Raw genomic sequence first — 25,231 nt, forward strand, 5'->3', positions numbered from 1 at the left:
ACATTCTTCCTGCAGACTGAGGATAGAAGTAATCTGATGACACAAACAAAATTGAGTCTTGACAGATTCCAACAAACTCCTCCTTGTTCTTCTATACTAAAGGCTACTCAGTATGTGCCACTCTTTGCACCACTGTTAGTCTTTCAGCTCCACCTACAGCTAAAATTGCTAATTAGACATTTCCCATCAAAAGCTGAGATTGTGCAGATTAACATTTGAGAGACATGCTGGGCTGCTGGTTAATATGTACCTTTTGGTTGAGCCTTTCTAGAGCATTACACAGCTCAGTCCTTCTGTGTCTGTGTCAGTTAGATGAATAGACCTGCCTGAGTGTATTAAAAATATTTCTTTCCGTTAAGGCCAGAGCAAACATTAACTGAAGAGAGTAATGCCATTTCTGTCACTTTTAACTTATAACTTCATTCTGAATGTGTTTTTATGTGAATTCACAAATACTGGTTAATGTTGCATGAGAGCCACAAACTGATTCTTGGTGCATTATAGCTGAATTACAGCTGACATTTCAAGCTGCAAATGTCTACCAATTTCATCGAAAGGATTTCAAAGTTGGAAATGCTCCTATATTAGGATTTTTGAAAAGCTGTAAAATGCATTTTTCTGCTGGAAGAAGCCATCAGAAGATAGGTACGCTGTGATCATAAAGGGATGGACATAACTGCAACAATACTCAGGCAGGCTGTGGAGTTTAAAGTTTGATCATTCTCTAATGACTTCTCTGTAAACCCTATAGATGATTGTCGGAGACTAAGAAGATCAGCAGTTTCTGAAATAGTCAGAATAGCCTGTCTAGCACCAACAACCGTACCGCCAGCTGCTTTAAGCTTTCCTTTGCCTGTATGTAACCACACAAGTAATTTCCATCGACCAACTGGTCTTCGGGTCAAACTAATTTGTCATTTCCACCTTTAGCAAGAACTGTTTTCTTGCATATTATGAGAAGCATTGTGGTGGAAGTTGTTTAATTAGCTTCCTTTTTTATTAAATCTTCATGGAAAGCCACACAGAGCTCTCACTGTCAGATGTGAGTCGGCTTGTCTCACCAATTTGTGTACTAGGGACTGGAATCGGATGGTGTTACTATATCATGATATGAGCTTTATATCATGTAAAAATTTATACCAGTAATAATATGAAGAAAAATTAGGCCAGGAATTTTTTTTTATTGTCGTTCATTTAAAAAAAAAAAAAAGACAAAATATAAAAATACTGCAAATTTTAGCATTGATCCAATACCAAATAAATACGGGGGCGGTACTGATACAATTAACCTATTAGTACAGCTTATGTAGGGGAGAGCAGTGTGTAATGATTAATGAGATGAATCATCATCAGTTTTCAAGTCATGGACACATTTTAATCGTGATTAATTATTTTTACATTCCAATACATATACAAATACAAATGTAGAAGGAAGACACAAAGTAGTCCTATATACATAAGCAACTGAAATTTGTATGTACAGATAAAAATGTACAGAGATATGTACACAAGTGTGTGTGTGTGTGTGTGTGTGTGTGTGTGTGTGTGTGTGTGTGTGTGTGTGTGTGTGTGCAACCATGTTAAACTGTAGCTGTAAAAGTCTACAACTGAACAAGCTGCTCAGTGCTCGTACAGTCTCATGCAGGGGTGGGAAGTGTTGTCCATGATGGATGTTAGCTCAGACAACATCCTCTCCTCCCCAATCTGCTCAACGGACTTCAGCAGACAGTCCAGGACAGAGCTGGCCCTCTTGACCAGTTTGTTAAGTTTCCCCCTGTCCCTCTCTGCCGTTCCACCACTCCAGCAGACCACAGCATAAAAGATAGCAGTCACCACCACAGTGTCATAGAACATCCTTAGAAGAGTCCTGTTCACCTCAAAGGATCTCAGCTGCCGTAGGTCTAACAACCTGCATAACAGACTATATCAACTTCTGCGTGGATAACACTGACCAGGAAATATCCAAATTTATGATATCGGTATTGGACATAAAAAAAGTGGTATTTTGCCATCTCTAGTATTTATTCTTTCACTGAGCATATACCTGCATCACGAGTGTCAATGATGACGTCTGCAGGCTCAAAAGTCCTGGCCTTGCTCAGCCCCGGTCCACTCACACGCACATGGCTTGCATCACCAATCTCTGACTGCTTAATCATAACAGCAATTGGGCTGCTGGGAATATGACGACCGTTCTTCTTGATCTTAACAAGGTACTTGCCAATCTCCTTGGGAACAAACGAGATTCCTAAGACAGACAGACAAAACAGATGAGGGTTAACAACGCTTATTCTTGTGTGTGCATGCAGCCCGTTTCAGTTGCTCCTGCTTCTTTCTCCATGCTTTAACTTTTATTACTTCCCCCCCTCTGTCTTTTACTTAGGGATTAATAAAGTATTTGGATTCTGCTGAGTCTCATTGTTTAGCAACTTCTCACTTATCAGGCGGACACTCACCAACGTGAGCGTTACATAGCATCTTCAGCAGGCAGGGCTCCTCTGGCCCTGAGGGTGTTGTAAGAGAGGCTGTTCCCTGGATGAGGTCAAGCTCTCCTATGTCCAGTGGAATATCTGCAGCTAAACCCACCTTCAGATGGTACGTCCTCATGATATCGTCACTTAGAGAAGGAAATGAATTACTTTACTGTAGCTTTTGGGCTGCCATCTTAGAGGCTGCATGGATGGTCTACACTGATGTAAAAAGACAGTTACCAGTAATCCTAGCAGAGAAGGGGCTGCCTGGGATGTGCTTGTCATTGTATTTAACAAGGATGCTGTAGTCTCGTGGCAGCACTGGCAGGTAAGACACCGTGCAGGTTCTGTCCTGGTTGTGCACACAGCCCCTCGATGGCCAGAGACAAACCACCTACAAAGATGTGATATGAACAGACAGTGTCCCGTGTGTTCAAAATCAGAGGGAGCAGGTAAGTCATAGCGAATATAATTGCATTCCACAGCACACAATGCGTGTTTGGCCATGTGACTGTTACCTACCTTCTCCAGCATCTTTGGTTTTAACAGTAAAGACAGCTGGCTTGTTGACAGGCACTGTTCATGTAATCCATGTAGAACTGTAGAACTTTGCCTGATGCCATTCGGACCTCACCTAAAGCAAAGGGCAAAAAACAATGACACTCACACATCACTATGATCAAACTATCTGTTTATAAAGAAGGCTTGTTACCTGTTACCTTGGCAGGTCCCGCTGGCGCGCCGTCCTCCGGCTCACCTCGAGCCACGCGCTGTCCACCCTTACAATAATCACACTGTTGCTGTAACAGTATATTCAACAGCTGCAGCTCTCCCACTGCCAGCTGTACACATCACCACCAAACAACAACAGTAAAAGCAGAGCACAGGTTTTAAGCCAGCGAGGCATGATTTTAGATGCCGGTGAGTCCATCTCACCTGCAGCGCCATTGCAGACCACACCCCGCCACAATAATAAAGTATTTTTTAGTTTAATTATAAACTTTGTCCTAATTAGGTCCTGGGTTTTAACTATTTAATCAGTATCGGTATTGGTATCAGCGATACTAGCCCGTATTTACTTGGTATCGGATCGATACCAAAATATGCAGTATTGCACACCACTACCTCGTGCCCAGCTAATAAGAAAAGCAGACATGGGTGCGCAACTGTGCGTGTAGTTTAAATATAGCAATATTGCCTCTGTTTCATCGGCCGGCCAAGTGGCTCATGGGACGCGACAAGGCCTGTAAGCAGAGTTTGAACTAGAGCGGCGATAGTTCGAATCCCATGCGTCCCATCTGCATCCGCTCTGTACTGCCCTCAGTACACTTCAGCCAGCTGAGTCTGTAGAGCTCCAGACTCACTCTGCCTTTTACGTTTTCTTCAAATCCCTTGTTAACTTTTGGGTGGAAAGGCGTTCAAGGTACCACAAAGCCGACTGGGTCATGCTCCTCACACTTTTTACATAGCCCGACTGATACAGTTTATCTGCTGATGGCGACTGACTCGGTCAAGGTAAATATAACCATGTCATTATTATGAAAAAGACACACAGCTTATCATCTTATATTTCTGAAATACCTAAAATCACTTGTTATGATCCAATGTTGTCAGTGTTTGTTTTATGTGTGATTCCTCCCACCAGAGGATGGCTGTGGGTTTTTTCCCCTTTTCTTTCTTAGGGGGTGGACACCTGGGCGTGCCTGCTGAGTAGTTGGGTGGAGTCTCTTCCTGTTCTCGGATTGGATAACTGGTTGATCACCTCCAGTATTTAACCACCAGATGACAGCCACTTGGCCTCTCCTAGCCTCCTCCATCCAACAAAGCACATGTGTTTTTGAGTCGTTATTTTGTAGAGTGTCTTTGCCCATTGATTTGCAAGTATAACCAAGTACAACCTTTTTGTGTGTGTGTGTCTGGCAATAGAACCTAAGTCTTGTAAATAGCTGTAAATAGATTTGTAAAGTAGCAATTGTGTATTTTGTTTCACCTTGTATACATTGTTCACTGCAGCAGCCTAGTAGGCGTGAGAAGCCATTTTTGTTGATCAAGTTTTCTCCTGTTTTTTGTTAGAAAGTTAGGTAAGTGAATTGTCTTTTGGTTGGTTTTTATTTGTGTAGGAAAGCATAGGGACCATTAAGGAGTTTTGTTTGTTATTTTTGGCATTGCTCACTGCTGAAGCAAATAAATGGCTGCTTAGCACTTTAAAAGATACTAAACATTAAACATTTAAAAATATATTGTCCTCTCTGGTTACTTTGGTATGATTGACGCTGAATTACTTTATGGTAAATAACACACTATTGACAAAAAACGGTGTAAGAATTCCAGATCAACGGTTTTTAGTTTAACATACAAATGACGACCTTTGACCTTCATCAGGTTTTATTTAATTGTCAGAGAAAACATGTGCTCTTCATGCAGCTGATTACATTCAGTGTGTAAAACAGAAGCTCTGCAGGTCTGAGATCAGCAGCTGTCTGAAACACCAAAATGAGGTAGTGCTAATGCTGATATACAGTGACACAGTTACATGGGGGATTCATCCCTTTGACTTTTCGTCTTTAACTTTACCAATAAAACAGCTGCAGCTTTCACTGACAGCACATGTGGTACTTTAACCTTTATACTGGGGCGACCGTGGCTCAGGGGGTTGGGAATCGCATCTGTAACTGGAAGGTCGCCGGTTCGATCCCTGGGCTCTCTGTCCAGGTCGTTGTGTCCCTGGGCAAGACACTTTACCCTACTTGCCTACTGGTGTTGGCCAGAGGGGCCGATGGCGCGATATGGCAGCCTCGCTTCTGTCAGTCTGCCCCAGGGCAGCTGTGGCTACAACTGTAGCTGCCTCCACCAGTGTATGAATGTGAGAGTGAATGAATAGTGGTATTGAAAAGCGCTATATAAATCCAATCCATTATTATTACTGTTCATCAGTTAACATGTGAACATGTTGGATGATCTGTCTGCTGTCACTGGATGGTGCTGAGGTCTGAATCTGAGGACAGTTCCTGTAATCACAAAGAGAACAGAATCATCACAAACTGAAATCTAAAGTTAATCTGTGAAATAAAGCTGATCCTTCCCTGTCCTCACACACTTGGGATCTGAAGTTCTACTCTTACATTTTGTTCAGTTCTACAGTTCTGCTGACAGCTGATGTTTGAGCTGTTTATTTTAAAAAGGACAAAGCCTTATATACTATAAATACTATATAAACAGATTTTCCAATATAATGTTTACCTTCGAGTTGTTGGTGCTTTGTAAATGGAAATCTCCAGAGATGAGAAGATGTCTGCTCCTGCATCGTGGTCACCAACATACAGAGGTATTATCCGCAGTGTTTAAGCTGCTGCCTGAGTACTGAAAAAATATTTCTCTTGAAGGATGTAAGCTGTATATATATGTATATATATATATGCAAATACATATATACACACACACACACACACACACACACACACATATACATATATATATATATATAAGTGCAAGATTTAAAAAAAATGGTGTTACTGTACAGATGTGGTAAGAGACTGAAAACATGCTGTTGTTTGCACGTATTTAATAATCATCTCTGCACAGGTCTCAGGACCTAGCTAAGGACGGTAGTTACGGATTAGCTTACAAACACATTTAACTTAAAAGTGCGGTGGGGCCTCGGATCTGTCTATCCGGTAGTTCAGACTGAAGACCACCTCAGGCTGTCAGGTTAAAACAGTCGGTTGTGGTTTTGTAACGTAAACGCTGGAGCTCCTCTCGGCGTCCCTGCTCTATCTGCCTTTCCCAAACAGAGATGCGCAAGTTTATCTGTGACTGCAGCTGCCAGTCAAAGCTGTTATGATGACGTTGCACCCCATTATAAAAGCATTATGGTAGTAATTAGAATCAAACTTATGGGAAAGGAGACCCCTTGAACATAAATCAGGGTGATGAGAACACTTGATAATGAAAGAAAGAATCTTTGGAAAAAATTATCTGGGAATTTATCGGAGAATATTTTTTATTTTTATTTTAGTCTGACCCCAGTCCCCATCCGCTAACATGGATCAGGCGGGGTTTCTGACCTATACTGCAGCCAGACACCAGGGGGCGATAGAGACGTTTTGTCTTAATTTTTGGGAAGCTCTTCGCGTCGTCCATGTTTTCTACAGTCATTGGTAAGCACAAGCAATTGCTTTTGTCAAATTGCCTATGCTGTTGAAATATCTAACAGACCAAAATATTTTTCAGTGGTGAATGATATTAGGAAAACCCGGAGTTATTATTTTGTAACTGCATTATAAGTAGCAGATAATAAGGGATGCAATTGAGCTGCAGTTAGAGGTTAATGTTTACAACCATACCCAAGCTGGCCCCCCTGCCTTTGGCCACACAGCTGTGTAAATAAATTTGGCAAGGTGGCTTTTGGTCTGACTGTAGACTGAGTTAAAATCACAGTTGCACAGGCACTGGGTGACTGATCTCCATTTCCTGGACAGTAAAAGCAGGGTTTCCTTTCTTGGAGTTAGTCAACTCAGATTTTAGGGTAAGTTAAAGAGGTTGTTATCTATATTATGATAAAAGCCTACATAGTTGCCTCGGTCTTTCATAGTGTTCGATGTCTGTACTTTAACCCAGACAGATTTGTGTGATATTGTGAGGTATTGGTCATCTGTGTGCTTGTGCATGTGTGTCTCAAACTGGAGGACCTGATCATAAATGTGTTTCTCCATTGAGTTACAAGTGATCAAAGAAAACATCATCTGAGTGCTTCAAAGTGTTGGTTCTTGAATATAAATGAGACAGGCCCCAGTCAAATTTAACAGGGGTGCTGGCTAAAAATGAAATCCTACCCACAGAAAGGCAGCAGCTCTCTCCTGTCTGTAGAGACAAGGTCCAAGTTTCTGACCATCAGTCATTTACGGACGAAAAGTAATCTCTGCCTAAATGTAATTGTTCATTAACATGCAGTGCAGTGGGCGTGAGTTTAATTTGAAATTGGCAGTTAGGCTGAATCTTTTATTTGCTGTGGGCAAATGATAAGCCCAGGGGCAAATAATATATGAAGAGAGCGGAAAGATTTTTTATTTCATGACTCTTTGGTATTATGAGGAAACAGTAGCAGTGGCTTACATCAGTCTGTGACGCTGACATATCGCTGTAATTTCCGCAGCCCCTTGTGTCATGGCTGTAGCCAGCAGTGTAATGCAGATGCACACGATTAAGCAGCAATAGGTGCAGTAAACTGTGTGTGTTTTTTCTAAAGCTGCTTTGTTCTCCACCTGGTGAACCTCACATTTTCACTCTTTAGAAGCTTTTAGCGGTTCTGAGTCAAATGAACACAAATGGTTTGGGGTTTTTACTGGAGGTTTTTTTTTTTCTCTGACACATTCAAAAGCTCCAGGAAATGGATTTTACTCAAATTGAACACATATGGGTGAGAGTGCTGCTTTGTAATTGCACTGAGGAAATCCATGAGCTGTCAGATACTGTAGTTCTTAGGATTTATAGCACATGTGTAAAGGAATTTAGCTCACTTGATGTTCTTTAAGTAATTAAGAATTCAAACAAGTCCAATTACACTCTTTGGGAATAAGGGATTAGGTTTCAGGTGCCTTAAGTAGCAGTGCCTGGCAGGTGATTTTTTTTAGCTTGGAGCCATGCCAGTATACGTATAGTGACAAACCATAGCCCTGAGGTGCGAGAACTCCCAGTGCTCACAAGCTCAGCAGTAACTTCAAACTGTGATGCTGCATTTGTATGCTCAACACAGCTGAAGATCTTAGCCCAGGGCAATGTCGAATTCTCACAGGAAGCTCTGCTGAGAAGTGAGGAAATATGATCAGAGATGATTGAAAACAAAAACAGCCACGCAGAAGTCTAAGAAGGAGAAACTTTTGATCTTCTTCTTGTTAATTTCATCACTTATTCTCGGTGTGATGCACAATATTAAATTCCAATAACTGAGAGATGGATTGCAATTTTTTCCCCCTACTTCTGGGTGGGTCGGAGACCTGACCTGCGTCTTATTTGTCAAAAACCTAAATGTTTGGTAGACTTTGAATGATGCAGTGTGTCATCTGGAAGTACGGATTAGGTTTGGATGTGCACAAACATGAAATGCTGACAGGACCCGTCAGGATCACAGCGGTTTTGTGAAGAGAGATGAGAGGAAAAAAATACATCACAGTACCTCCGGCCATGCTTGTTCTGGCTATTGTGATGTTTATTTGAGTCAAATTCAACGTCTTCTTTGGTGCAGCCAGAGTCACTTATGTCGGACTTGTCCTTGGCTGGAATCTTGATCTCGGGAAGTAAAATTCATGTAGCCCTGCAGATCCTAATGCCGCTCATTTGCCGCCTCTCGCAACTGTTAGTTCAAAGCTAAGAGGGATGTGACACTGGCTTTACGAGTTGAAGCTAAGTCCCTCCAAGCAAGCAGCACTTTGTGGGTGTAATAAAGACCAACAGGATACAAGGATAAAGTACTACTGTAAAAGTCACTTCTTTCCTCTCTCTGCGTGCTCTTAATGCGGGAGCAGAACAGGCACAGTAACGAGGACATTAATAAAGGATGCGGATCCATTTTTAATGATCCACTGGCCCCTTTAGTTTGAAACCGATTTTATTTTGTGCTCGCGGTCGAGCTTTATCTTCAGGATCCCTGTTTTTTGCCTTGCGAGGGACTCGTGAAAGCCGTTTTGCTTGCACAAGCAAAGTGCTGCATAAAACCTGCATACACCTGACTGTTTGTGTGTGAGTGAGACACAGAGAGAGATGCAGTCTTCTCTGTCTATATTTGGAAGATAATCCTCAAGTATGAATGTAAGGGGGGAGAAAGGGAGGGAAGAAAGAATGGTAGCTGAACCAAATTCAGTTTGGAGTCAAATATATGAGAAGAGTGTGGGGAGGTGCGCACGAAATCAAAACACTGGGTATGCTGCCGTTGCTTTATAGTGCATCTATAAGTGCAGATTATGAACATGTGCCATATCATTCTTCATCATTTTTATGTATTTTACATTCAGTGCATCTCAACTTAACACTTCTCAACAGTTAGATTAAAGAGAAGCAGTTGAAAAAAAAAAAAGGCTACATTTCACTGTGTGTTATACTTGTATAACTATGCATGTGACAAATAAAGAACCTTGAACCTTGAACCAGTTATGTAGACAGAGGGAATCAAAGCCATGGAAAGTCTCAAGTAGCAGCAGCTACAGAATAATGTAAAAACCAGTTACACACACATGCACACACATGCACACATAGTCATCTCTGTTCTTGCTTTCGTCAGGGGAGAAAGTCTGCCTTCTCTCTGCAGCAGGGTTCTCCTTCTCATTGCTCTCTCTGACTCTCTCTCTCTCTTGCTTTGTTCATGCTGTGTTTGCTATGCTCTCTGTCTGAAGCAGCGCCACACTAGAGCCCTAATGAGCAGGCTGAGAGCAACCCAACGCAGATCTCCTATCAGCCGAAGAGCAGCAGCAACTCTGACGGCATCTGAGGCAACAAGACGCGGAACTGATCTGCAGTCAGCAGGGAGGCAGCTGTAGAAAGCAAATGACATCCCAGGAAAAGGCGTGGGAGAGGTTGTGAAGTGTCTTCAAAGGCAAATTAGCAGTCAATTGAGAGACTGGAGAGGAGAGGATTGGTCCAGTGTGATCGCTAACCTTCCACACTCCGAGGCAGACTCTCACTCCACTTTTCTCTTCTTGAGCCGAAGGACCTCGCCACTTCACCGGAGGAGCCCAGCCATGGAGGAGATGCTCACCTGCAGCCGAAGCCCTTTCTCCCAGGTGTTTGGGCGTCAGGGTCAGCTCATGCAAGCCAGTGAGTGCAAACATCAACACTAAATTATCTTGTGCATCCTGTTTGATTCTGATTGACTGTTGCAGTGTTTAAATAATGCATGGACGCACTGTTCATTTATATTCGGTAAGCTTTTTGAAAGTAGCCTATTCTGAAAAATTAATAAATAAAAATACAGCAACGCGGTTATGCAAAATTAAGGTGTTTAGGGAGGCAACATTTCAAAATGTGCGTCCTACTTTTGCAATTAGGAAATCGTTTTTTAATGTAACTTTGTTTCGATGCTTCGAGTGCAATTAATCCTTCAGTTCCTTCAACATATTTAATCATGTTATCGAGGGTATTAATATTTTTGCCTCCACACAGTTTTGTAATTATATATATACATATATATATATATATTTTCTTAATATATATATTATAAAGTATATGGAGTCCTTTGGAGTGTAAAGCAGTTGGCCAGAGTGTGCTACTGTTGATAGACTGTGATGCTCCTTTCACACACACTCACACATGAGCAATGTCATGTGTGAAGATGCGTGTGCTCCGACTTGTGCGTGTGAGAGGTGGGTATGTGGGATTGAAGCTCACTTTTTCATGGGTGCAATCCTTTGATCTCCGTCTGGTTGAACATGCCACAGGTCTAAAAAGAAAAAAGAACGAGATCAGCCGCAGAAAATTCAGCTCATTAATTGAACACAACAGCACGAGCAGCTGTAAAATAGTAGCAAATGGAATAACTGAGCAATAACTCCTTATTTTATTTTATCCAGCCAGAGTAGCGTCACTGTAAACCTTTAGGACATTTTACCTTATTGACAAAATGCATTTACAATATGAGGTTTCTGAGTAAATGAGTCCAGATTGTAGTTGTTTAAACAATTATTCCTATATTCAGTTGATATTTTTCTGCCTCCATACATACATTTGGGTTTTGCGATCAAACCTCACAGCGTGACAAAACCTGCCTCGGTTGAACTGTTGCAAAGTGTCACGTAATCCCCAGAACAGAAAATGGAAGCCTTTGGCCTTAAGAGACCTGAGCAGAGAGTTTTGAGTTCTCACAGGTTTGCTGCAGATTGAACTGGGCGCATATACATCCTCTGTGGTGCAGAAATATTATTTTAAAACAGGAGCGCTGGCTTTTTCTTTTTGCGTGTGTGTGTTTAGTTGAGCTGTACCCTTTCGGGTTTTGTCTTCTCCTTCATCAGGAAATCGTGTCTTGTTTTTAAGATGCTGTTTAGCAGTAGGAACAAAAGTCGTCTTTCCCATCATTGGAAATGTTCTGTGATGGCACACTGTACAATGTAAACTTTTTTTAATAGAACTACTCCTTGTATTTTATAATAGCTGCTTCTTGGAGTCCTAAGTGGTAATTAGGAGGATTGGATAGGTTTTTCTGATTTGAAAGACTGAAATGATTACTCACTTAGGTGCTCATCCAGGCATTGTGAATAACACAGCAGGCAGTGTTAACGCAGTGGAAAATCAAGGGAAAAAGACATGACTGGTTAAACGTTTAGAGGCATTTCAGGGTTTCTTTGTGCAATTTGTTTCCGTTCTATTACTTACTGAAACATATCCACATTTGTTATTCAGCCTATGTTGTATATTTATTATACATAAGCCCGGGCGAATAATAACTTCAAGTCAAACTGTGACGCTTTCCCCCAGTGCCTACTTATCAGTCACAGGATAGGTGAGAGCGCCGGGTGCATTAAACCTAAATGCCACTCTCTGGTTGTGAAGATGACATTATCATTGCATGTGTTGTGATGAATTACAGCCTGTCTTGCGCTACCCCAAGTTATCTATGCTCTTTGAAGCTCGTGCTGCATGTCTGCGATTTCGGATGTGAGAGAGGGAAGGGAAGGGAAGGGAAGGGGGAGGTGGAAGGAGGAGGAGGAGGGGACGGGTGGGGAGAGGGGCAAGAAAGTGAGCAGGCTGCAAATTGTGTGAATAAGAGATGGCTGTTTTAATCTATTTTTAGCAACAACCTTACATACTGTTGCACAGCTGTTGGAAGGCTAATCCACAGTGGCGCTGGCTTGCAATATCGGAACAGTAATTATAGGGGGATTTTATTTTTTTTTTTGTTATCTTTGGCTGTCACCCATCATTGGATCAGGAGTCCCTCAGCTATATGTAAAGGCCTGTTTGAATTGCAGAGAGAAAATCCATTCCATGAGTGTTGCACATGCCCAAAGACTTGAATATTAACAACCTTCTGGTGGTACCAGAGCAGAATAAACAGTTTTCTCATGAATCATATTCACGTGGCACTGCCAGGTGCGTAATCCTGCAATAAATTCTCTTATTCCCCACTGGTGGTGTGATTTGGGTTGTGTTCAGTTTTGTGACGTGTTGTCAAAAAAAATGAAATTAAATAAATAAAATCCTTCAGCAGCCGATGCTCCCATTTGTTCGGGGAGCGTGACAACAGATTTTTGGCTTTTGAATAGTTGAATTACTCTGGGAAAGTTTATTTCTTACGTCAGTGACTTTCCAAGGTTAAACCAGTCAAGGTAGAGCACCGCTACCCATTAAATTAGGTGTGTGTGCTGTCAGATGCATTCTTTGCTTTTTGTTACTTTAATTGAAGTTAAAAGACTTGTTTCCCTTGAGGAGAACAAAGAAAAAAGACAATTCTGACCTGTTTTAGACACCAATAAGACCCTACAGAAGCTCAAAAATGATTTGAAGCCTCCCGGCTGTTGCTGCGTAGGAACCAACATTCATGTTGTTTTTTTCATGTCCCACATTGTTTCTCAGCCCCAATTCCTTTCTAACCCCTGTCAGGTCGGAAGTAAATCGCCGTGTAAAACGATTAATGTCCAACACTAAATTTGACTACACTGGCTTCCCCCTGCTGAGCATTTCTTTATTTGTTGATTCGGGCTTTGTCGTGTTTGAAGCTGGAATAATACCGTAAGTAAATTGCCTTCTCTGAGACCATTTCGAGCTGAGGCTCTGTGAAAATGAAAATAAAAATGGAACACAGTCATTTGCAAATCATATAAACCCTCATATTGAAAAGGGTAGAAATGGAAAGTTGAAAAATATTATCGTTGATGGAAAAATCTCTTCTTCATTTGGGAAAAAAAACCCAACAAAATGTTGCGACTGAGGTGTTTTTAGAAACTCTGCTGCGCCACGTCTTCTTTTAACAGTATTATCTTTTAGCTTTAGGGAACTCAGGGGAGCAATTGGTGAAGTTTTAAAAGTGAAATGTTTTCCTATTCTTGCTTGATATTGGATTTCAGCTGCTCAGCAGTTTTAACTTTTTGTTTCATAATGTGCCAAGTGTTTTCACTGGGTGACAGGTCACGACTGCAGGAAACTGAGGTAACTGTGGTTGTTGTGCTGCATGACATCACGTGGCTAAAAAAAACATGCATTCCCTTATTGTTTGGGCTAAATGGTGCCTTCAAGGCCGTAGGAGTTACCCTCCTTCCCATCACAGTTTTTGAGCTATTCATCGATAACTCGGGCTCTCGGTTGTTCATGAGTACCAAAAAGACTTTCAGCTTTTTGGACCACATGAGTTTTCCAAGTCACCTCAGCCCACTCAACCCAGTCAATGTGCTTTTGTTTTTAATTTCCATGTTAGAGTTTTCACTTGGCAAATGTGTAAAAGTGTTTCCAGAATTGTCTCTGAGGCCATGCAGTGCTGCCTGAGGGCCATTCACTGGTAGTTTTTAGCCTCGGCCTTGTACGGAGGCTATTCTCCTGATTTTCTAAATCTGTCAATGATATTATAGAAACATTATTCCTAAACTGCTGAACTATTTCACGCAGTCGTAGATTTTGTTTTTTGTTGTTGAAACATTTATCTCCATTAAAAGTGACATGGAAGACTTTCCCAACTTAAACATTGGCGCAGAGTATGTTTTCAGTTTTTTGGCAAAGTTGGAAGCACTGTTTCCTTTCTTGCCTGTCACTTTACCCTTGAATATCTTCCTAATACCTCAATAAACCGTTGGTAAATCCCCGCTCAGGAGAGGTGGACGTGATTTGAAATTTTAATACATGACCACTGCAGGTGCAGAACATATTTTGGTCTTCTTTGAAGTGATTAATTCCTCTCCTTCTTCCACTTGTGTTATGGTTCCAGCTCACTCACAGATTCCTCACACCTCCTTACCCGGTGGGCTTTCCTGCAGTTAGAGATTAGCTTCTTGCTGCTGGTGTTGCTAATCATGTAGACGGAGTCACTTTGCAAGAGGTTTGCTGGTGCAGTCTGTGTGTGCACTCAGCTAGGTAACTTTTTTTTCTTTTTGCACATGGTGAGTCTTGGATTTGGGCTGTTTCAATGTATTTAGTTTACTCATAAAGGAAACCCCTTGATCGGTCAGCTCTTTGCACCAACACGCTCCATCTGCTGTCATTTTGATGTGCGATGAAAGAAAAATCACACAGAACAAACGTGATGAGTCATACAGTTTTCACATGAGCAGAAAATAATTGATGTACTGACAGTGACCACACAATCATGACTCTGCAGGACTTTTGATTTGACTTTGCCATGTGTTTTCAGATTTACCTTGCAGATTTAATTAGAGCAGTGGATGAAGTGTTCAATATTGATCCCTCTGAGGTATTGTGCAGTGCATTGTTTTTTGGATTTAAGGTACTGTATTCTGCTGCATTCACCTTGTGTTATTTTGCATAACGTTTTTGGAATATCTTGTGTAGTGTATACGGAACATAAACGGCGATTATCTCACAAGGTTTAACGTCTAATCTCAAGCCTGCAGCAGTTTAAAAACTAAATACAAAAATAGAGGTATACATCACAGGGGAAATCATTATGTAACACGCCTCCACATACTTTTTTGTCTAGGTTGCGTATTGACTGGTCAAATACAGATGAGCACAGGTCATTCGTCTGCACCGCTGGGCAGACTTATCTTCAGATGGCCATGATATTGGCATCCGGGAAGCTAAATCACAGCAGGGCATCTGAATCACATGTGACTGTGCTCACTTATCCATGCAGAAGACCGATGAACTGTGCAAGTACTTCTTTTTTGAGAAATAATATCCATGTTGGCCTATTTGAAACACTATAACCTTTTCCTCAGTCGCAGCAAAACATGTTGCATGAAGTTGTTTTGGGAATCGTTCTCATAGCAGACATCCACCTTCTGAGTTTATTATTCAGAAGCCAGTGCTCGCAGAGGAAAAATGCTGTCAGTGCAGTCATTTTAGTTTAAGCGGCAGACCATGGCACACCTGGTACATCCTGAAAAATTTATAATGCACACATCCCTAGCTGTTCCTGTGCTTATAGAACTGGCATCCCCAGCTTTTATTAGCCCTGGGATAAATCAGAACGCTGCCAGAGGAGCCTGATTGAAAACAGAGTTAGGGTCAGCAGGCTCTTTCTTGGCACATCTTATCCTGTAGTGTACCCCAATTCCAACATAAAGTTTGTGTCAGCACAGCCTGTCACACACAGAGGTGATCGTGAATGCAGATTGCATATGTTTAAAACTGTTGTGTTATTTTTCCCCCTTATCGTTTTTCACAGGAGTCAGATTTAGAAGCAGCAAGCGGGGGGAAAAAAAACAACAAAAAACCCCATAAACCTGTAGTCTGGCGATATTTATCTACAGGAGAATGACAGCCTAAACAGAGAGCATGTTTGATGCTGTGAAGATGTGATGCAGAAAGTGTGGAAAGTGCTGCAGTATAATGAAGCCGTACCATACAAGCGCCCTCAAGGACATGGTGCTGTGATGTGATCTGTACTTTGGAGCTTCATACAGAAGTCACAGTTAATACAGTCTGTAATATTTAGCTTCTCCTTCGGCTGCTCCACTCATAACTGTTGGAGTACTGGGATACATTTTAGCAGAAAGTCAATAGAAATGTAAATGCACAGATTAAATCCTGAGCTATTTAGATATGAAGCTTGAACTTGTAATTTTTTAAAAGCCAGTAAAGCATATGATATAATGCCCTATACATGTGTTAAAGGGATATATTAAGTAGAGAATAATATTTTTTCTGTAGTAATATGCTAAAGTATAGTTAATATGTAGAAAATGAATTGTTTTGAATTTGTTTTGTCTGCATTTACTTGAAAAAAAAAGTTAAAAAAATTAATTGTACCAGTAACAGAAAGCACAAAGTGTAACAACCACTTTTTTTCTTCAGAGAGATAGCTCATTTATTTACTTATTTATTTTTTGAACTATTTTTTAAATGTATTTTTTTAAAGAACCATCCTTGGAAGAAGAAAAAATGCTGCCAAATCATCTTAGTAAAATCTGCACAGTCAAATGTATCTGCTGTGTTAAAGTGCTGGCAGAAATCTCAGAGCTACTTATCCAGATTTAAGAAATGAAAACAAAACTCTGTGCTATTATCTTTCTGTTTGTGTTTTGAGGAAGCCAATTTTGCTCTAAACATTGTGCTATTTTATCGGCAGCCACAAGCAGCCACTGAACCAAATAGCCTGCTTTAAAATGGGTATGAGAGGGCAGGCTAACCAAACACAAATGAGAGGAAATAGGCTGTGCAATTGAAAACATTTCCACTGTAGGAAAAAAGAGAGAGAAAAACAAACAAAGAAACAAACCTAAAACTCAAGTAAGGAAATCTCTTACTACAAAAATATGGGTAAGAGGAGAAGATGAAGAGATTTTGAAGCTAACACAGAAGGAGCGCTAACGGTTAGCTGCCAAGGGCTCTTGAGATTACTATACTGAACTACAGAGGAAAGCAATACACATAAGCAATGTTCCCTCTAATTGTGCACTGCTGGCACGCGTTGCGCACGAATTTTTTTTTAAACCTGAATTGAAATTAAAATGAAAACTTTAACAATTCAGTTTTGCAGTGTTAGTCAGTAAGTGACTGGCTGCTCCCGTATGGGATTAGAACGATGCTACCTTATCCCATAGTCCAGCCAATGATGCGATTCACATTCGTATATACGCAGCTAATCAACGTCGTTGACAGGCTATGACAGCGTCCTTATGTGCCGACACCGGTGTTTTAGCTAGCAAAGCGGCGTGGCTGATGTGGAGCGAAGCCACGTTAATGACAACGTGTACAACCATTGGAGATGTGAGCAGGACAGATGGAACATTTGATGGAAAAAGTGTGGACTTTATACCAGTTTTTAGGAGTGACGGCAGTGTTTTGAGATGTAAGAGATTTGCGACGTTTAGCGCAAATCTTGTGTAGTTAGTGTGTAGTGTAGTCAATAGTTTTGTTGTGTGTGTCAGAACAATGAGGCGACTGCTGAATGTTACAGGTGTTACAGCAGTGATACATCTCCTGTTGTCAGGCCTGCTATTTAAAAAAACGCCTTGCCTGCATTTTTAGGTAAACAGCTGCAAAAAACTTTGTTGTTTGCAAAACTCAGTTACTTTTTTGAAGAAGTAACTATATAATTAATTGCCCAACGTTGGTCATTATATTCTGTATTTTGCAGACAGAGAGTTACAGGACTCTCCCAGACCACAGACTCATACTCATAATACAAGTCAGAGCTTTATGAAAAAAAAACAAAAGAAAGTTGTGTTTTCAAAATTGGAGTTCAAGTTATTTTTACTTCCAATAGTGTTAACATGCTACACAGGTCATGAACAAGATTTTTTTTTAAAATTTTCATTGTAAGTGGGCTAAAGCAGTTAATTAAAAGTAGTCTAACATAAATGTAAATGCTGTAATTTGATTATTTTACTAAACCATGTAACTCGGATGGATTCGATGCTGGCGTGACCACAGTGTACACGTCTGTTGCTGCTCACAGTGGTCCAAGGGACCGCTCAGGGAGTTTGTGTGTTTGCTCAAACACATGAAAAATTAGAGGGAACATTGGCTGCTTTAAGGTACAGGGGCTTTATTTACCATTACCAAATGTTAATGCTAATGTTTGTGGTTGATTAATTGAACAGTGCAACAGTAGGCAGTTTAGTTCATGCGTGCTAAACAATTGCATGCTAGTTTGTGTGAGTCTTGCTTAACTTGGATGGAAAACGCAACAGTTTCTCAACATTTCGCACCAACTTAAAAGTAAAATGTTCACATATAAAAGTGAAAGTACATATATACATTTTAACCTGGCAAACTATGAGGCGGTGTCTGTGCTATTTTGTGCTGTTTTCAAATCTGATAGATGGACACTGTAGAGATGGAGGAGACAGGTGGCAGGCTGCAGACTGTGCATCACATGTGTTTGAAAGAAGGAGCTTGACAAGTTTATAAACTGATAAATGCTGCCATTTTCTGCTGGTGTGTGATGAAACACGTGTAGTTATTTGTTTTTCAGAGGTGGACTTTGTATATTTGCACAATGAGCAGATACGCTTTTTTTTAAGTAGGACTTATAAAATCTTTAAACAAAGGCACTAATATCATAGGGACTAAGTTATTACTTAATAACATTATAATGGGTCCAGAGGGTTGCTTTAATCTGATTAAATACTGTATCATGTGGGAGCTGATATTAAAAAGATAATGTGTTACTGAATCATTTTAACACATGTGAATGCAGGTAAAGCATTGTTTTGCCTAGTTTTGGGGAATCATTAAAATTTTTAGCTCTTGATTAAGTGTGTGGCATTTTCTGCTTTGCACATTCAGTTACTGAAGCAGCCGCGTGAATGCTCTGTTTGCAGCAGCACAGCCAAGTTAGATTTTGCTGCTGACAGGCATTGCTGACAACAAAATAAACAGTCCGCAGTGAAACTTACTGCAGGGACTTGATTTTTCTTGACATCGGGTGGGGGACAGGTGCACAAAACCAACCATCTGCTCACAGCGGTTCGGAGATCATCCTATGAGCCTGTGGGGTTGCACAGTGGTGGCCACAAGTTGGCAATGTTGGATGTTAGCCAGTAGACGGAAGCCTGCACTCTTATTTTGTACCTCTCTTCTTATTTTGTTTTAATTACAAAATTTCTGCAGACTACACATTAAGTTTAATTGCATTGGGATAAATGAGTGCAGACATTAGTTGTATTAATTTACTCGTGGGTTTTTTCCACAGTGTACAATAAGCTGAAGGCACAGTTCACACTGAGAAGCTTAGAATAAAACCTGACATTGTCAGTTAAACTTTATGGAGCTGTATTTAAGGACCAACATTTTCTCCTCTGGCTCCTTGACAGGGCCACTGTAATCCTCACCAAACACAAAGTTGATTATATTTGTAGTTGTGATTGTTTTACAGCTTTTTTCACATGCTTTGGTATTGAGATGACGCTTATTTTTATTTCTTTATTTTTTTGTGATGGTTGCATTTATCTTCATTGGCAGGTGGATGATGTGTCAGCAGCAGCAGCAGCTTGATTCGTCTGCCAATCACGTCAATCCTAGTCTGTAATCCTCCACTTTTCTGCTTCTAAATCCTCACTTCAGGCATCTGTGCTCTCCCATCTAGACAATCCATCTCCGCTGAGCTTTCCTCTGTGAAACGAGAGATCATTGATGAGCGATAAAAGCTTAGACTTTAATCCCAAACACATACAGGATTATAGAACGAGTGTTGCACGTTCAAAGTGAAGCAGTAGTTTCTGCAGTGACTATGAAGACACGAAATGAGAAGTTTTCAGGAATAATTATCTGAGAAAATATTCAGCTGACTGAAATGTTGCCAAATAAGTTTTGATGACATTTGACAATTTCAAATATCAATCTAACTCACAAATAGCTGACTTCCACATTTTCTTGGACACGGTCAGAGCCTGACTGATTTATCGGCAAGCCAGTATTACCGGCCAGTATTGGCTATTTGCTGAAGTAATGTTATAACTACTATTAGTACTAGTAGTTGAAAATCAAAAGGTAAAGAAGGCACTCCTTTCCACGATGTCATCAGTGTTGATTTTGCATAATGTGCCCACCAGGGGGCACTCACAATACAACATCAAACATCAAACTAGAACACGCCAACCTGCTGATCTGATCCAAGTAAATAAACTACTAGGCTTACCAGCAGAGATGGGCAGTAACGCATTACAAGTAACGCATTACTGTAATCCGATTACTTTTTTCAAGTAACGAATAAGTAAGGGATTACTATAGCAAAAAAGGTAATTTGATCTATTAGATCTCAAAGATCTATTGCTTTATTACCTATTCAGGTTGTAAATCTTTTTTTTTTTTAAATAACTAAGTAACTAATTACTTTTGAAAATAAGTAATCAGTAAAGTAACAGGAATACTTTTGGGGGGAATACTTTTTTCAAGTAACTTGACCAACACTGCTTACCAGATATTAGAATATCGTCCGATATTAAATATATTATCAGTAGTGGTATCGGTCTTAATAATCCTATATTGATGAAGCTCTAGACAGAATACAGCATTTTTCCCTCTGATACTTTTTATGTGTGAAATACGTATAGTAAATGAATTCAGGAGTGATTCCTTTTTATAACTCTCCCTACATAAAGGGAGAAAAAAATCATATTTTGATGTGTTACAGATTAAACTATGAAATTTGAAAGAAGGCCAGTAGCTAGACTGCTTTTGACTCTGACTGTACTGTGCATTCAATAATATACGGTGCCTTTAACAGCTGTGTGCATCTCCCCACATCTATACAAATCCTGAAAAAAGAATGAAGATGGCAAAATGACTGCAGATACATTCTCATGTATGTATGTTTCTTTGTGATTAGCAAGGAAATCTTTATGGATGGCTGAATACTCAATAATGTGTCACTTGCACTTTTTTTTTTTTTGGCTTTTCCTTTTAAATACAGTCAATGGGCTTTATTGTCCAGCTAAGGTTAGAGGAATATGTTTCATTTTTCGGATGTGTCGAGGCTTAACTTCTCACCTTCCACTATAATTATCAGAGGCCCCTGCTGCCTCAGGGAGTAATCTCACTCACGCTGAGGTGTTAGGATTGCACAGCACAGCAGGCTGCAAAACTGCACAGGACTGACTGAGCTGACCCCGACGATTTGTCACACACTAGTCGGTGTTGACTCAAGTGCAAGTTCTGTGACACTGCTCGGAAGGAAACAAACTTTGAAAATATTTCAGTTCAAATATATTTAAATTTGAAAAATGTGAAATGACCAGTTGACTTAAAATCATCCAGATTATTTTATTCACACCGTATTTTCTCTCTCTCCGAAGCCAGAGTGAGATGCACAGACATGACCAACACCTTTGTCCTCAGATAACTTTTCTGAGCAAGTATGTAAATCTAAAAAGAAAAAAACAAAATCAGCATCACCTAAGCACTTCTTCATCTCCATCGTGTCGTTTTAACTGCTGCAGGAAAACTTTAACAAAAGCAGCTTAACCGACAGGACTTGTTAATGCTCTGAAACAATTTTAATCTCATTTAAGTGAACGGTTTCCTTATGAAACGCACCTTTGATTTTAAACTTAAACACATATCCTGTTGGAGGACTGTCATTATGCATGTAATCCCTGTTGTTTGTGTTGTGGCAGCGGCGGCTTCCAGCCCCCGCAGCTAAATCGACAGGGATGACAGTGAAAGCAAATGGTCTTGTCAAGTGTTATTCATACCGCCCCCTACTCACATTAGACTGCCATCATTTTCACTGACCAACACCTTTGTCGGTACACGCTGTATATTCCATGAATATTAATATTTGTGGGGAGTGAGAATTTATCTTGGAATCTAAATACATAATGCTGTATTATTTATTTAGATACCTGGATTACCCAGCTTCTGTCATCCCTCTTTTTACTTACTAAGGCCCTGCTTTCTTTTTCTGTACTTGTTGAATTTTAGTCTGTGTTTGGATTTATTTGATATTCTTTCTGACATTTTGAATGCTCATGCTTGCCGAGTGTCTCCTTTGGTTTCCTTGGTGTTACCTGTGTTACTCGTTTATTACTTTCCTTTTCTGTCTTGTTTTTCTTTCCTGATTTATTTTAGAAATTGCTTCACAATGCGTGCGTCTTGTTGTTTGCCTTTCTGTCTTTGTGTTACTTCCAGTACTGCAAATTTAACACAGGACCAGTGCCGATCATTACTGACGTTTATACTTCAGAGCAGAGGCTCATTTATGAGATGAATCGTCATCAGTTTGCAAATTCAAAACACACCTTTCACCTTGTCATGTATTTTAAAACTGGGTTTGTGAAGACCTGATATGTAAATGTGCCTGTATGTAAAAAAACTTCAACTTCTTTTGTTTAAATGTGCTATAGGATAAACATAAAATAGACATGACAGTCAGCACAAAATGACATAGTGTCTGTTTGAGGTGTAGTTTTTCATTTCCAAAAATAATAATTCATTCAGATAGAAACAGGTATCGACCCTATTGCGCTAGCGTTGATCCAAGCAAACAAACAAAGAACCTTTATTTGTCACATGCACAATTATAGAGTACAACATGTAGTGAAATGCTTGTGTCCGAGCTGCGGACAGGCTGAAGACGTAGCTGCGCCATTCCAGGGCTTGGTTTTTTAGGTCTAGCCAGGAATCTTACTGGATACCGGGTGGGAATCTAACTTGTGACTCCCGCTCCAAAGATGTGTAGTCTTACCAATGCATACCAGTACCAGCGTTGGTACTGATACTGTCGATATTTAGACCGAGCCGCCCACCTCAACCCGCCGCCGTCCCTGATTGTCTCCACCTGAGTCTGATTTCCCTCCTTTGTGACTCACCAGTTGTGTTTGGTTGGCTGCGGTGTCTCTTGCCCCTCTCCTTTCTGTCAGGTTGTCTTTTTGCCCTGTGTTAGGCTACCTCTTGTTCCCTGTGTGTCTTTTTTTGTGTGTTATAATGGCTAATGGGATTCTCTGTATCTGCTTTTTTGTTCTTTTCCAACAGAGAGTTTGCTTTCTGTATATTTTGCCTGCCTCTGCATCCGGCATTTGGGTGCTCTCTCCAGTGCTACGTGACATTACTGATGCTTTTGTTAGCCATTAACTGTTCATGTGAGTTCAGTGAAAGTGCATAGTCCTGTTAGAGAGCAGTATTTTCACAGTGGGAGTATTATTGTCTTAAAAATTCACACAATATAGAGAAAAATGTAGTGCAGCAGAGCACTGTGTTGAAGAAAAAGTTGTAATTTGGATGTGAAATATTTTCTGAAATGTTTTCTGAGTCAACAGAGGTTTAAACTTTGAACGTCTGCCAGAGGTCTTTACCCTGGGATTCATATTTTAATCATTATTGTCTGTCAGACTCTGCAAACAAATGATCGTCTGTTTTTACATCGAGCACAGGTGAAGATTTGTCTGCCTCCAGGTACTTGTCCTAGATCCAAACTTTGACGGTATTTACAAAGACAGCTTTTGTACTTCAGAGATGCGTTGCGCGCAGGATGCTCTCAGACCACCCAGTATCTGTAAAAACCCTCCGCAAATCTCCTCAAGGCGTACAAGCTAAACAGTTTTGAGTTGACATAGCGGTTAAATCTCATCTAGCCTTCGCTCTGGAATGCGTGGATTGAATCCTTCCTGTTTTTGCAGAGCCTTGTGTTAGCAGCGAGTAAAATCAAAAACAAGCAGACCACAAAGCAACAGACAATGAGGCTTTTCCTTTTAACTTAAGCATCTGTTTATGAGCCAAAACGGCGCATATGAGGCCGTGTTATTAGAGGATGTAGTGAATACACACGCTTTCATCCTGCCTGTCTTTGTGTCCAGTTAGCAGATTATTTTCTTTAGTGCTGAAATCACCTGAAGCTGCCCTTTAATTCCTTCATCTAACAGTTGAAGATGTTGATACAATTGGAGCAGAAAAACAACAGAATGAGGACAGAGAGGAAAGAAGAGAGCGACGAAAGGCTCGGCAGAAACAGAAATGTAAAACTGAGGGGGGTAGATTCTCCGCTGCATGGAGAAATGGGTAGATATGGTGAGCCAGTGCCAGATTTTTATTTCTTTCTTTCTTTTTTTTAGAACATGCACATGCACACAACACACTTTAAGTGCACATCTAACCACCTCCAGGAAACCACATCCCATTTCTGCTTCTCTCCCTTTATTCCACCCATTCCAGCAGTAACAGATATGATTAGTGGAGTTTAATGAGCTCTGCAGAGATGAGCGTTCTGCTTGGTGCTCTGTGCTCCACAGCTACAGAACCCCCAGGGTTTGGCACTGCCGAACGAATGTAGTGTGTTCCTCCACCGCTTTGGTCTCTTTACCATCTGCATGTAAATCTTGTGTGGGTACCAAAGGTGGGATGACATTATGTGCATTTTCTAGATGCATAATGTGGCAACAGCGTGCTCGTCATCTTTTAGAATGAGTCCATTGATATGTTGTGAATTAAGAGTAGGACTCCTCATATTGATTAGGATTAATTTACATTACAGATGTAATAGAGTAATCATTTTATGAATACGGCCTGAGATCGCCTCCATCGTTCGGTAAAGGAAACCTACATACAGAGCGATCCACGATGTCACTTTTTTTCCTGCTTGATGTCTTTGTTGCTCACAGTGTTAAAATATTTACCAGATTCTCCTCCATTTCGATAACTGCATCACCTAGGCACAAAGCTAAATTTGTGCGTGTGCGTATGTTAATGATCGCGCATCTTTATCCCACCAAGCAGTCTTGAGCTCGACTTGATGAATTGCTGTGCCCCTTTTCATGTTACACGAGGTTAATCCCGGCAATATTTCTCACCCCAGTGATTTGCCTGATTTGCATTCATTTTACAGTGTGATTAAATTATGTGCCTGCTGTAGACAGCATTGGACAACATTTAGTTCACAGGCATTAAGATTTTTTTTGTTTTTTTTGTTTTTTTTGTTTTAAGGCATTAAGATTAGTACAGAGGGCAGTGTTGTGGTGTTTTATTGTTGCCATTGGGTGGCAGTGTTGTATTAGCACTGCCACTAAGGCAAATTATTTTTCTATGGAAGTATTTTAGTGTTATGGTGTAAAATGTCTGATTTTGCACCACTCAGCTTCTACATACCTCACGTCTGGTCAGTTTTAACTCTGCCCGTGTGACTCATTGCTTAGTGGGTTCCTGCACTTATTTCTTTTTTGTTGCACGTT

The 25,231-nt window shown here is 40.5% G+C and overlaps 1 protein-coding gene across 2 annotated transcripts in view; it reads left to right on the top strand.

The window, feature by feature from the left end:
- The first annotated feature begins 6,905 nt into the window (after positions 1 to 6,905).
- LOC101474313 (kazrin) overlaps positions 6,906 to 25,231 on the top strand; it is a 184,127-nt gene continuing 165,801 nt past the window's right edge. For both annotated transcript variants that reach the window (XM_023152305.2, XM_012919914.2), the window contains exons 1-2: positions 6,906 to 6,996; positions 9,857 to 10,277. In XM_023152305.2, the coding sequence (XP_023008073.2) occupies positions 10,202 to 10,277 (76 nt within the window). In that variant the 5' untranslated portion in view covers positions 6,906 to 6,996; positions 9,857 to 10,201. The remainder of the gene's footprint in view (positions 6,997 to 9,856; positions 10,278 to 25,231) is intronic.

This window comes from Maylandia zebra, linkage group LG20, assembly GCF_041146795.1.
Source record: "Maylandia zebra isolate NMK-2024a linkage group LG20, Mzebra_GT3a, whole genome shotgun sequence".
Classification (NCBI taxonomy): Eukaryota; Metazoa; Chordata; class Actinopteri; order Cichliformes; family Cichlidae; genus Maylandia; species Maylandia zebra.